At 49.8% G+C, this 14250-nt stretch overlaps 1 protein-coding gene across 1 annotated transcript in view; it reads right to left on the minus strand.

Moving 5' to 3' along the window:
* The window catches only part of Uck2 (uridine-cytidine kinase 2), a 60006-nt gene extending 46316 nt beyond the window's left edge, over nucleotides 1-13690 (minus strand). Inside the window, exon 1 of the mRNA XM_052737494.1 lies at nucleotides 13297-13690. Within this exon, the coding sequence (XP_052593454.1) occupies nucleotides 13297-13395 (99 nt within the window). The 5' untranslated portion in view covers nucleotides 13396-13690. The remainder of the gene's footprint in view (nucleotides 1-13296) is intronic.
* Between the last annotated feature and the right edge of the window lie 560 nt (nucleotides 13691-14250).

Raw genomic sequence — 14250 nt, forward strand, 5'->3', positions numbered from 1 at the left:
CTTGCCAGTAGGCCAGGGAAAGGTTGTTCTTCCTAATGAAGTCAAAGGCTGTGCCACACCTCAAAAACCAAGAGCCAACAACTTCCTGAAACTCAAAACATCTGTCCAAGGGCTCAACAGAAGAGCTATGGTTTCTGCCGCAGACACAGGGTCCGTTTAAAGCTGGCTTTTCCAAGAACTGGCATGTGAGACTAAACTCAGATCTCAAATTTAAAAGTCAGTGGGGGTGGGGGCAGACAAACTCCACATAAAACAAGGAGGGACACCTGAATCCACTCTCTCAAGTGCCTGGGGCACCTGCTACATCTACACAGATGTAAGAGCAGGGTCCTTAAAACTTTCGACTGAGAAAATAAACAGTACAGAAAAACACCTAGGACAGGAATCCCAATTCAGACATAAGTGGAGTAGCAGATACAAGCAGGGGAAGAGGAGAGCTGAAGAGGGCTTTAAGAGATGAACAGAAGAGCCCAGGTGGGAGAGAAGGAGGCAGTATATTGAACAGAGGCAGCTCTAACTCCCAGGTGTGGAGGTGAGCAGAGACCTGGGCCTGGAAGTGGCTGGGAAAGGACAGGTGTGGTGTGTGCAGAAGGACAGACAGTAAAGAGACTACAATTACAGCTCCGTGGGCAGGAAATGCTGAGGGCAAGAGAGGAGACAGAGAGCCACAAGGAATGCCCTGGGAGTGACGGACAGGATCAGAGCGGTATTTGTTTAAAGATCACTCCAGCAGCAATGTGGAGAATGTTCTGGAGGTAGTCCAGGCTGCCGGCTGGGAAATCAGCCACTGGAGAGTCATGCTGTCTGTCCGGAAATGATGGAAGCGGGGGTAAGATTCCAAGAGAGATTCACAAGTGGAGCTGATGGAATGTGGAGTGCCTGGATGGATGTGGATGTGCGGGCTGACAGAGGTGACAGACAGCAAGTGTCTCTCCCAAGTTCGTGGCTGGAGAGAATGTGCAGGTGCGACAGCAGGTCTAGGGTAAGGGAGAGAGGCAGGATGGATTAGCAGGATCCCAGTTCTCGAGCACTGAGTAGAAAGGCAGGGCAGCCGTTGAATAAATGAGAGCGGGCCTGGGACAAGAAACAACTGACCAGACAACCCCTGACAAGTGAGAATGCAGACTCTAGTCAGGGAGAGAAGCAGTGGGCCAAGGGGCTTCTGAGGGAGGACCCATGCCCGCCCGGGCAGCATGAATACATGGGACAACTGAGAGAACAGTAGAGGCAGGAAGCTGGCTTCTGGAGTGAGAGCCGGCAGGCACTCTTCCCAGGGTAAACAGCACAGTCATGCGATACAGAAAGGTAGGGTTAGAAACGGCTTTAGCAGGATCCGGACACTGGCTGATTATATTCAAATCCAGCTAGAAAAGCTTCCCCACAGCTCCTCTCGACCTGCCCAGCACTGACTGCCACTCATGCGGCACTCATCACTCCCTCAACCCTCACTGGGGCCGTCTCCATGCAAGAGGCTGAGGACGCAAGGCATAAACCCGCGCCCAACATCCTGAAATCTCAAAAATCACAGGTACAGGCAGTAATCAACCATGACCAATGCTCCAGGAAACGACTTAAGGGGTCCAATCTAGTCCAGCTCAACAGAAGTTCACTGAGCACCTACCCAGTGACCAGGTACTGTATCACTGCTGGGATGACTTACAGTCAGGCATGGTGGATCCCAGGGGTCAGGGGCTTTCTCTCAGGCACTGCCACGCCGTAACACCGAGAACCCCAGCCCATGATCAACATTCAAATCATGTTTACCAAATGCAGAGCACTTGGCTGAGGAAGAAAGCACCCTCTCCCTTCTTGAGTATGAAGGAGCAAAAGCTTCAAGGGGTCATTGTGGTTTTTGCTGTTTGTAACAAGGTCTTGCTATACATTCCAAGGCTTAGACCTCATAGTCATCATGTCTCCTTATGCACAGTACTAGGATTACAGATGTGCACCACCACACATGGCTCACAACATGCTACATAATAAGACTTTGCATCAAAAAAAAATAAAAAAATAACTAAATCAAATTTTAAAAGGTCCACCTAAGACATACAGCGAGCTGCTAACAAGAATGAAAGAGCTGGTATAGTACCTAGCATCCACGAAGCCCTGGGTTGTAACCCCAGCACTGTACAAACCAGCTGTGGTAGCTGTGGTGGTTTGGATGGCAACGTTCCCCACCGGCTCTGACTCTGAATACTTGATGGCCAGCTGGTGGCGCTGTTTGTGCCGTTAAGTATGGTCTTGCTGAGAAACACAATCACCAGGAGCCGGGTTTGAGGTTGCAATGCCAGACAGCATTCCCAGCTCTCAGCTTCCAGCTCCAGCTGCCACATCCGCTGCATGCCATGCTGTCTCTGCCATCCACTGTGGCCACTGACCCTCTCTGGAACCGTAAGCCCAAATTAAGCCTTCCCGCTAGAAACTGCCTTGGTCATGTTGCTTCATCACAATATTAAAGTAACTACTGCAGTGACAGCGGGGGTCGGGGAGCAAGAGGATCGGGAGCCCAAGGCCATCCTGGGCTACACAGCAAGTTCAAAACCAGCTTGGGATACGGGAGAAGTAGGGGGGAGAGAAAAAGAAGGAAGGGGAAGGGAGAGAATGAAGGAAAGAGACAGTGACCTGAGAAGTCCACCCTAGAAGATGCCCGACTGCTAGCTATGAACCTGATCAATGGTTATGATGAACCTCACGAACATCACAATAGTCTGATAGTGAACAAGGCTCTCATTGCTCTCTGTACTCCGCTCCAGGCACCACCAGGCCAGGCTCCTTAGTTTATTAGATTTTAAATGTTTTCACATCAAAAAAAGCAAGCTGATGGATGTGTCCATTACCGGGCTTGGCCATTCAACAATGTGAACATATATCAACAAACACATCATTCAAAGTATTCCCCAACTGAACAAACATTGAGAATATTTTCAACAAAACAGACTGATCAGAGAGGCTATTCCAAGAGCACGCATGCTCTAGAATGTGAATGCTGGTGTAACGGGAGGGCATTTGACCCAGTTCAGACTCGGCTGTGTATACACTGGGACATGTGTTCTCACTTATTCCGAACAAGCTAGACCTTATCTCCTCTTCACAGATGCAGGGATGGGTTCAGAAGCAGCAGATTAAAATGAGTCAAGCCAGGACAGGAACACGAGCCTGACCGAGTGCAAAGGCTCCGTTCCTCTGCTCCACCAAGTCAGGAGCACCCACCTCACCTGAAAGCATTCTCGGCAACAAGCTGAGGGGCCTCCATCCCAGCTGGACACAGAAACACCATAAACCTTTGTCTATTAAAATGAAAGACCTCAAACTTCACACTCCCCCTCCCTGCCCCAGCAAACAATCCCCTGGAAGGCCTGGTGAAGCTCTTCTCTAGCAATGTATGTGAAATACAAGCCTCCCCTGCATTCATCCAGGAAGCAAAGGTCAAGCCAGCTTCAGGGTGTCCTGGGGCGTCAGACAGGGAAGGACCTGGGGCTGACATTTCCTCCCGAGCAGTGTTCATGCCTCCCACATTATCGCTCCATACTGTTCTGCTCTCAATGTTTGCTTTCCGCACAAGAGAGGTGTAGGGGAACGTGGCCATTGGCTAATCTAAGCGGCATCTAATCCAGAGCACAATCAATATGTCACCAGATACAGCAAGGCTCCCCAGAACCAGTCTCCTCCCCAAAATGGGACTTCTGGAGAAATTCCAAAGTCCCCTCAGACAATCTATACATCACATAAGAGCAGCGTAAGTTCTCTTCTGAGAAAGCCGTCACATCTGCTGCTGTGGTATTCGGCTCCCAACGCACTGTTAGCAGAGGTGGACCTGTGGGCCACACAGATGCTGTAGGGCTACCTGCAGCCCCAGTTCCAACCCTGAGCTCTGAGTCCTAGTCAGAACTACTCATTACCAACACTATCACAAGTTTCTCGTTTATTTATTGAGGGAGGAGGGTTGCTGGCACAGGGTCTATCTATTATACAGCTCTGGCTGTCATGGAACTCACTGGGTAGACCTGGCTGGCCTCAAACTCACAGAGATCTACCTGCTTCTTCTGCCTCCCTAGTGATGGAATTAAAGGTGTGCTCCACAATGCCAGGCTGAAACTGCTGGCTTTTTAATCTGCCAAGTTTAGTGTGTTTCTGGGGAACCAGGCATGCCTTCACTGGATCAGAGAGACTTTAAGAACACACTTCAGCTCTCAGCCTTGGCGCCATCTTCCTTGAAACTCCTGCACCAGGAGAGCAAAGCGGAGGAAGCAGCTAATTTGCAGGCTGAAGCGCGAAAGGAGAAGAATGAGGCAGAGGTCCAAGTCAACCAGCTTGTGCACCCGCGAGGCTGAAGGGGCAGAATTAAGGGATGCTGAAAGTCGGATGCTGGTACAAGTTGTTGGACTGTGTGCTACTGTCGGTATAAGTCTCAATGGACCTAGAACATCACCATCAGCTCGCAGAGACCACCTGAGAGACTTTGACTGTTTTCATTGCAACCAAAACAGGCCTTCTGCCCTGGACCTACGGCATTCTGGACTAGTTCTGTTCTCACTTGTGGCCAAGTGTAACTCCTCTACAATAAACCATCTTTCTCATTGTCTCAGATAAAGAATTTAAAAAAAAAAAAGAACACGCTTCATAAAGCTGTGTGTCGTTCTGTATTGTCTCCTTTGGATGATCACCACTTCTTCAAGACAGATGATATATAATTACATGTATTATAAACTTCTGTTAAGATCCTAGACACTGCTGTTTAAAATGTCCTTTTCTGTTGAAAGGAGGACAAAGCCAGTGTAAACTGTGAACATGTATAGTGTTTTCTGTCTAAAAGATTTGTGGTGGTGGTGGGGCTGGAAGGCTCAAAGTGATTGCTTCCTACAGAGGAGCTGGGTTTCAGTCCCAGCACCTAAACAGTTCCAGGCAATCGGACACCCTCTTCGGGCATCTTTGGTGAACATGATACACACACACACAATAAGTAAATCTAAAAAACATTTTCGCCAGGCAGTGGTGAATGTCTTTAACCCCAGTACTCGGAGGCAGAAGCAGGGACACCTCTGTGAATTTGAGGCCAGCTTGTCTACAGAGGGAGTTCCTGACAACCAAGGCTACACAGTGAAACCCTGGGGGGGGGGGGGGGGGGGCGTAATTTGTCTGGGGGAAAAGAAAAAACAAAAAAATAAAAAACAACCCTACCAGTTTTCTCACTGTGTAATTGCTCAGCAGAGCCCAATTCCAATTCCTGTCATAAAGGGAGGCTCCTGTCAAGGCCCTGGCAAGAGGACCAAAGCGCAGGTGGCTTTCTCCAAGCAAAGCAGATCCACCTTTTCCTAGAAGATAATTGTTTGGGCTTACAAGATCAACTTTGTTTGTTTGTTTGTTTGTTTGTTTTCTGAGACAAGGTTTCTCTCTATAACAGACCTAGCTGTTCTGGATGGAACTCAGCCTGCCTCTGCCTCCCGAGTGCTGAGATTAAAGGCATGTGGCGCCTCAACCATCACCACCCAGCCAAGATCTACTCTTATCTCTTGGAAGTTGAAGATCCAGTTCCTATCAATAAGCATTCACCTAAACCAAACCGATGACAGCTGTGAAAACGTGACAGGAGATGCTCACGTCACTCTCCATCCAGCTTACCGTATCGTTCGTCTAAGCCATCAAGCAAACACATTTACACTGCGCCACGTGACTTAGAATATGCCAGCAGCCCCTTCCAGACGAAGGGACCACCCTCTCCCCAAGAGAACATACAAATATGTGAACAGCACTTGCCCCTATCACCCAGCAACAGTCAAGGCACACAGGCTGAGATGCTGAGACAGTAACTGGGGGCTGCGGCGTAGCTCAGCGGGGGAGAGGGGGCTCAGCGAATGAGGTCCTATGTTCAACCCACAGCACCACAAGAGCTGTTACAAGAGGAAACTAGGCAAAGAAGCAATGCTTCTTTAGCCACTCACCCAAGAGATAAGCATGTCACACTTTTCAAGGATCAGGAGCAAACACTCAAGGAAGTCAAGGAAGAAAGAGTTGGCCACAACCAGTCAACTGTTACGGCAATTAGAACCGAGATAACTGAGCTATCCCCTCTGGCTAGGGGAAATACATCCTGATGAAGCAACAGACAGAGTCATTTACAGCCCCTTGTGGACCTTGGTGGACTTTCCCTTAAAAAAAAAAAAATTATTATGGCTGAGTATAGTAGAGCAAACTTGTAATCTCAACACTCACTCTAGAGTCAGAGGCAGGAGGATCTGAGGCCAGCCTGGTTCGTCTACAGAGTGAGTTCCAGGATAACCAGGGATACACAGAGAAACCCTGTCTCTAAGGAAAAATAAAGGGGGGGGGGGCACATTGAGATTCAATTGTTCAAAACACTTGCTGCAAGAGCCTAAACTCAATGCCCAGAAGCCAGGACAGAAAAGGGAAGAGTTGTCCCCTGACTTCCACACGTGCGCTGTGGCACACACCCTCCTGTATTCACACACACAACAGTAATAAATATATATTTTTTAATTTTTAAAAGGACTTTCTTTTACTTGGATGTTTGCAGAGTTAATATGATAGTCATTAAGTCAATATTCAAAAGACTGAGGAGATCCAAATACTCAACTTCTAAACTAACGTCACCAAGTCACCTAAGAATCATTCAGTATTAAACATGATTTGGGCCAGATGGTGGTGGCGCACGCCTTTAATCCCAGCACTCGGGAGGCAGAGGCAGGTGGATCTCTGTGAGTTAAGAGGCCAGCCTGGTCTACAGAGTGAGATCCAGGACAGGTACCAAAAGTACACAGAAAAACCCTGTTTCGAAAAATAAAAAAACATGATTTGGGCTGAGGAGGTAGAGTGCTTGCACAGTATGCACCAAGCCCTGGGTTCTATCCCAGCACCACATAAAACATGACAGTGTGGTGGCCCATGCCTAGAAGGCCAGCCAGCACCCAAGAGCTGGAAGGAGGATCCTTAGCCACACGCTAGTCCTAGCTATGCCAGCCTGGAATACATGAGCCTCTATCATAGATAGATTAAATAGACAGACAGACAGACAGACAGTTGGCTCAGCAAGCAGAAAGCCTTACTAGAAGGCTTGAGGAATTAAGTTCAATCCCAGATCACAGCTGGTAGAAGGAGAAAACCAATTCCCAAGAATGTCATCCTCTACTTCTACATACAGGCCATGGACATTAGCACACCTGAACTCACTCAAATTAGAGTAAAATAATTTGCTCAGTTTCACCTGACATTCAGATATTTTTAAAGGGCTTTTTAAAAATAAATGTGTGTGTGCACACACGCGCAGCGTACACAAGGCATGTAGCCACATGTGCTACAGCATACATGTAAAGGTGAGAGGAAACCTCTTCTACCATGTGGGTTCCGGAACCCAAGCTAAGGATGTCAAGCTTTACCCATTGAGGCATCGGTACCAAAGACACATACATTTCAATAACAAATATTTTAATAAGAACCAAGGTGATGGTGGCACATGCCTTTAATCCCAGCCCTCGGGAGGCAGAGGCGGGCAGATCTCTGAGTTTGAAGTCAGCCTGTTCTACAGAGGGAGTTCCTGGACAGCCAGGGCTACATGAAGAAACTCTGTCTTGAGAGAATCAAAGGCTCTCTACACTAAAGAAACATTTCTAAATGTTCCCACCACTTCCATCCTCTCATAATTCCTATTCTGTCAGTTCATAAAAACTTATAATTTACACATATATAATTAAATTAGATGGGCTAATGATAAAGCTGATAAAAATGATTTATACCCTCAAACATTCTTATTGAGTTAAAAAATTGAGATGCCCTAAAAGATCTTGAATATAGTTTCAACCATCACAGAACCCACCAGCAAAAGGAAACAAAGTCACATCTCACATTTTCAGTGGAATCCCCAAATGCAAGCTGTCTGCATCACAGAGGCTGAAAAAAACTAGACTGAGAAGGAGCGGGAATCGGCTCTCTCCACCGTGTCTGCACACACGATACACAACGACCAACACATAATCAACACAACATTTTTCTTTTAAAATTTAAAGCGAGATTCTACAAAGAAAGTACATCAAGCCCAAGACCTAAGCACACCCTATATACCAAGATGGAGTTAGATGCAGCATGCGGGCGAGCCTCAGAAAGGACGGAGGCTTCAAAGACACGCAACCAAATAAAGGCAGGCCTCCCCGAGGGAAGGACAGAGGCCGACAAGAGGAGCTACTGGAGGAAGCCACTTCACAACACAAGCTGTGTGCACTGAACTAAAAGGAAGAGTTTTATGAGGAGTGGCCGTAGAGAGGACCTCCCTGGAGAAGAAAAGGCATGGTATACCTAGTGGAGTGACCGTAATAGCGTGACGCTGGCAGCGGGCACCGGGGCCAGAGCATTACCAAAGATCAAGGCATCCATCTGGGGTGATAGAAAATACCATGGTGCCTGTTCAAAGAAACAGCCCAGGGAACAGAGCCCACACCCTGAAAGAGTATGGACTGGGCTGGAGAGATGGCTCAGAGGTTAAGAGCACTGACTACTCTTCCAGAGGTCCTGAGTTCAATTCCCAGCAACCACATGGTGGCTCACTACCACCTAATGAGATCTGGTGTCCTCTTCTGGTGTGCAGGCAAACATGCAGATAGAATATTGTATATTAAATAAATAAATAAATAAATAATCTTAAAGGAAAAAAAAAACTATCTACTGCTTCCTTTGCCGAGCAGCGGTGGTGGTGGTGCGCGCCTTTAATCCCAGCACTCCAGGAGGTCAAGGCCAGCCTAGGCTACAGAGTGAGTTCCAGGAAAGGCGCCAAAGCCGCTAAGCCATGCGGATAGAAGGGGAGCAGCTGAGGTTCCAGGAATGGGGTAGCAGAAGCCAAGATGACATGGCCCCACAGCATGCTGAAGCAGTCCAAAAACAGATGCTGACTCAGTCAGGCTGAGCTGAGGTATCAGCCCACACCTCAGTGGGGACCGCTTGTCCTGGATTACTCACAGCCCAGCCTCCCTAAAAATACCTTCGAGGGGTGGTCACTGCCTGCAGAAAAGCTCAAATGAGGCAGATTCAGAAGAGCTGGATCCCAGTCTCTCACTCCGGTCCCTAAGTCAAACTTCCACCATCTCTTCTAGAAAGGCACCTGTCTAAACACCTATAGAGAAGTGTAACATGAGCAGTGCCATCAGTGAAAGCAGTGTAGTCAGACATGGGCAAAACACGCAGCCCGGGGCCACATCCGAGGGCCTGGGGACTGGCACTCTATTGAGTTTCTGACCTGTACTCTGCAGAGACATCAAGGTGTGTGAAAAGGAGAGTAACCATAGCAAGAGCTAGCACAAGGAAGACCACCTGAGATGGTGTGACCAGGAGCAGATCCATAGGCTGTTTCTATTGGTCAAGGTCAAGAGCAAAAAAAAAAAAAATCAAAGGGAGAGAACCGTACCTAGTAATAAATGTATATTGCACAGATGTGGGCTGGTGGGGCCTTGTTGGTTTTGTTTCTGCCTCCCTTCCAGTGTTATTTCTTGCTATCATCTGGACTTATTGTTTAGGAGAAAATAAGAGTCCGGAAGAGTTTAGGAGAAAAAAGTCAGGAAAACTTTCTCATCCACTACGTAGAGTGGCTTCATGCTTTTGAGGGTTAGGAGATCAAGCTCAGGACCTTACAAAGTAGACAAGAACTCTCGCGTGGAGTAACAGCTCCCAGTGCATCTTAATTTTTTTCCCTTAGTTTTGTTTTTTTGAGACAGGATCTCACTGCGTATCCCTGGCTGACCTGGAACTCACTATGTAGATCATACGGGCCTGGAGCTCACAGATCCACCACCCTCTGCTTCCCAAGTGCCAAGTCAAAAGGTGTGTACCACCACACCCAGCTTAATTTAATCATATGAATGTTTTTGCCTGCATGTATGTATGTGTACCACATGCGTGCCTGGTGCGTGCAGAAACCAGCAGATCTCCCAGTACTGGGGTGCGAGGAGTCAAACCCCAGTTCATCTGCAAGCCATGTCTCCAGCCCCATCACCGCCACCGCCATCAATGGGGAAATTTTAAAATGACCGAACAATGATTTGCTTTGTCTGCCCAGAAAAGTTGAAATTTCTCATTTTTCTTCATCTATAAAACAAATCTCAACGTGTCACAGCGCGGGGTGTCAGTACATTCTGTAATCCTAGTGTTTGGAAGGCAGAGGCAGGAAGATCACCAGCCTGGACTACAGTGAGTTCAAATCCAGCCTAAACTACATAGAAAGACCCTTTAAATAACTAAAATGTAAAATACAATTCATGGGGCCGCAATCACTATTTTTGCCTTCTACAACCAAAATAATTTAGTCTGAGATAAAATATTTGTACTCTGGATAGCCACAGCCTTGAGACAAGGGAAGTCCGATAGCAAAAGGCCTCTTATCCTTCCAATGAGTGGTCTTTTCTTCTGAAGGAGAGACCAGGTCTATAGTGCAGGGCTGTGAGGTACCAACTCTCCCTGGGTTAAGTAGCTGTGAGTCCCAATGTTCCTTCCCAGCTGTCTCCATACAGTCCCTGCCCAATTTGACGGTATGAAGCTGCACTATGGCTCCGTGTCTTAGTTCTCCAAGAAGCCAGCAGCAGAGACTGGGCAGTGATGCTCTAGTCCCCAGCTCTGCCACTAACGACGACGTGGTCGGCATACATTATTAGCTCTGCCTCATTTCTCTCTGCTACATGTGAAGACAATGCATGTGCAAGCTCCAGGGTTATACCACCACCACCCCAAAACATAAATTTGAAAACAGGTAATTAGACTGTTGGCCTCTAGAGGCTCTGAGGTTCCTTGTAAACTGCCATTTATCTCAACCCCTTTGTCTTTTTCCAAATTCCTTTCGCCAGAACATAGGATATCACCCTGCCTTGCTTCTAGCCCCTGCTGCACCCGGCTTATTTGAGACTCCCAAAGGAGACCCAGTTTATTCATGCGGACTTCAAAGACAAAAAGGAAGTTAGAGAGAAAAAACTTGCAATTCTTTAGTGGAAAAACATTAGGGACTGGAATAATATAATTATGATATAATTTCAACAAAGTGACCACAACATGAAATTTTTTAGAAGTCCATCCAATGCTCTTCTAACGTTCTAAGACAGTATTTTGCTAAATTGCCCAAGCTGGCCTCATACTCCATCTGGCACATGTAGCTGGACTTTTTTAAAAAACAAATACACAGTCTGGTGTGGTGGCCCACACCTTTAATCCCAGTACTAGAAGCCGAGGCAGGTGATTCTCTCAGAGTGAGGCCAACCTAGTCTATCTACATTAAGCCAGAGAGACTGTCTTAAGACAGATACACACAATTCTTTAACCATAACAATCCATCCTATGCCCGAGATGTACATTTTGAATACTGCACGAAGAGACCCTTCTTCCGTGGGGAGTTTCCTCAGAGAGTTGGCTACTCCCACACCGCTAACCGCTCCTCCCATTCCAGCTGTCTAGGGCGACCCTTAAAACCCATCCTGGCGCAGGCCTTTAATCCCAGCACTCGAGAGGCAGAGCCAGGCGGATCTCTTGAGTTGAGGATGCCAGCCTGGGCTACAGGGAGTTCCAGAAAAGGAGCAAAGCTACACAGAGAAACCCTGTCTCGAAAAACCAAAAAATAAAAAAATAAAAATAAAAACCCATCCTTAATGTCAACTGCGAATGCAGTTTAATAGTAAGTAACACCGAATAAGGATGGTTTCGCCATTTCAATGTGTCAGTTTTCGGCCTCTGGGTGATTGAATTATTTAGGTGATGACCAAGGTCATTGTTTCTAAATGTTCCAGTCGTCTACAAGTTTAAAGTCTCTTCCCCGCTAAGGGGGCTGGACTTCAAGGTAACATGCTACCCCCAACTTCACTCCAGGCATGGCTCTGGGAATACAGCTACCGAATTAGAAAAGGGCCCCTCCATAGCCGAACACTGGGAAGAAAGAGACAGGGTGGCTGAGGTAATTCCAAAAAGCTGATAAGGCGTCCTGAGAGGGCTGGCATCCTGGTTTTGCCTAGCATTCCTAGACGCACTCGTGAAGCATGTATTTTTAAACTTAACATGTTACACGGCAAAGCGCAAATAACCTAAGTTCAGAGACCTAAACAGCATTGCAGAGTGCTAGCTAGCCACGGAAGCTAAAGATGAAGTGGATTTAATCAATAACTGGAGTTCTACAGCACACAACGCTCTGTCTGGGCTGCTGGCCTAAAGTACTCCAGACCTGGAGGGAAAATACGAAAAAAATCAAAATGGAGGAGGGGCCAAGGAGAAATAGGCTGGAAGCAAAAAAAAAAAAAAACCTCGTGGCGCGTGGCGGGCGTCCCATGGCGCCACCCAGCCTTCCTGCTCCGCGCTCCCCAACCTCGGGACTCCCGATCCCGCCTCACCAGCCGCCGGGCGCCCCCGGCGGAGCCCGAGCACCCACTGAACTTGGAGGCTGTTAAACGGCAGGCGAACAAGCAGCCACATCTTAAAAGGCAGCGTGGGGGGGTCAAGAAAGAACCATCTGGGAGGGCTCCACCCTTCCCCACCTGCAGAAAAGATCCGAGGTGAAGCCAAGACGCCTGTCACCGCCTCGCTGGGGGTGAAAAAAAAAAAAAAAAAACCCACAAAGAGGCTCCTCGCAAAATCAAGACCCTTCCCTGGGATCCAAGGAGAACGCGACCCGGACGCCGAAGAGCAGGGAACCAGTACAACTTTCTCACTGAGACTCATCCCGTTTTCTCTTCCAACCGTAAAAGACAGCAACCCCGGCTGTCATCCTAGCCGCGACTGCGCCCACCGGGCTTGGCTCTCTCCAGGAAAGCCCTGAAACCCCCAGGTGGGCTCCAGGATGCCGGCGCGCCGCCTCGCGCATCCTCGCCACCCTCCGCCAACCCATGGGCTCGGGCGGGCCGGCCAGGGTCAGGCCGGGGCCGAGGAGCACCCAGGGGCTCGTGGGGGGAGCCCCGAAAGCCCCGTCCCCAGACCCGACTTGCAAAACAATAAGCATCCGCTTCCCGCCCCTCCCCCACAGGACCCTGACCACGAGTCGTCCCCCCCCCCCCCCCGCCGCCGCCGGGAACCGGCGAGGGAGCGCACCATCCCTGCGGAGAGGGGTGGGGGACGCCCCACACCGGGGACCCTCTAGTCGTCCCAGGACCCTCGCCGGTCCCCAACGCCTCGCCCCGAGCCTGCGCGGGGCTGGCGGCGCCTGCCTGAGCGCGGCGGCCCGGAGCGAGGACCGCGCGGGCCACGCGGTGGCAGGCTGCAACTGCCACGGCCCGCGGGGCGCCGGCCACATGTGCCGCCCGCCGGGCGAGTAGGGCGCGCGGAGCCCCTTACCTTGCCGCTGGCCGTCCCCCCGCTGACGCCGATCAGGAAGGGCTCGCCGCCGTTGGGCTGCTGGTGGTTCTGCAGGGTCTGCTCGCTGTCCCCGGCCATGACTCGCGCCGCCCCTCCTCTCGCAGCCTGTGCGAAGCGACGCACGCTCACCGCCGCCGCTGGTCGCCGCCGAGGTCGAGGCTGGGGCCGGCCTTGGCTGGAGCCCGGGATGGGGTGGAGGTTGGAGGGCTTGGGGGAGGCCGAGATGGCTTCCCCGGAGGTGCCGAGAGCTCTGCTGAGTCCGTGGCGGCCCGTGGGGTTTACATCCCTGGCAGAGGTCAGGCGTGGTGAAGCTGCTCCAATCCGGGCCGGCTGCGCGCTGCTATTCGCCAGGAGTCTGGACCCAGCCTCCGCCCCGCCCGGGCCCCGCCACCGCCCGAGGTCTCTGGGAAAGGTGTGAGCGCCACTCCCCTCCCCACCCTCCCGATTAACCCTTTCCTGGATGGAGCCGGGGGAGAGGAAACAGGCCAGGTCAGCGTTTTCATGTGCCGGCTCTGCCCCCTATTTCAAAAGAGATCACAAGCGAGAGGAGGCTGCTGAGCAGATCCGAGCATGGAGGAAATGCTTCAGGTTTGAGACGCAAGACTGGAGAAGGCTAGGAAGATAGTGATGGAGCACAGTTAATGCCTGGACCCTTTATCCACGCTAAAACTTGTGTTTTCGGAGACTCTCTTCCCACCCCCTGTATGCCAAAGTAGTGTTGTCAACCGCTTGATTTTAGAGATTTCCTGTCTTGGAAACCCCCAAGTGCCATTTTCTTTAGCAGACCTGTCCTCGTGTGACTCACTAAAAGAGGGTAACTGGAGGACGGTTGCCCCTCCCTGGAAATCAGTGCCCTTCCACACCACAGCATCTTGGATCCCCATCACTGACATCCCTGTGAAGCTAGGGTTAATGAAATACAGCAGTGCCATT

The sequence above is a fragment of the Peromyscus californicus genome, unplaced genomic scaffold (assembly GCF_007827085.1).
Source record: "Peromyscus californicus insignis strain IS unplaced genomic scaffold, ASM782708v3 Scaffold_14__1_contigs__length_90479793_seg_2, whole genome shotgun sequence".
Lineage (NCBI taxonomy): Eukaryota > Metazoa > Chordata > Mammalia > Rodentia > Cricetidae > Peromyscus > Peromyscus californicus.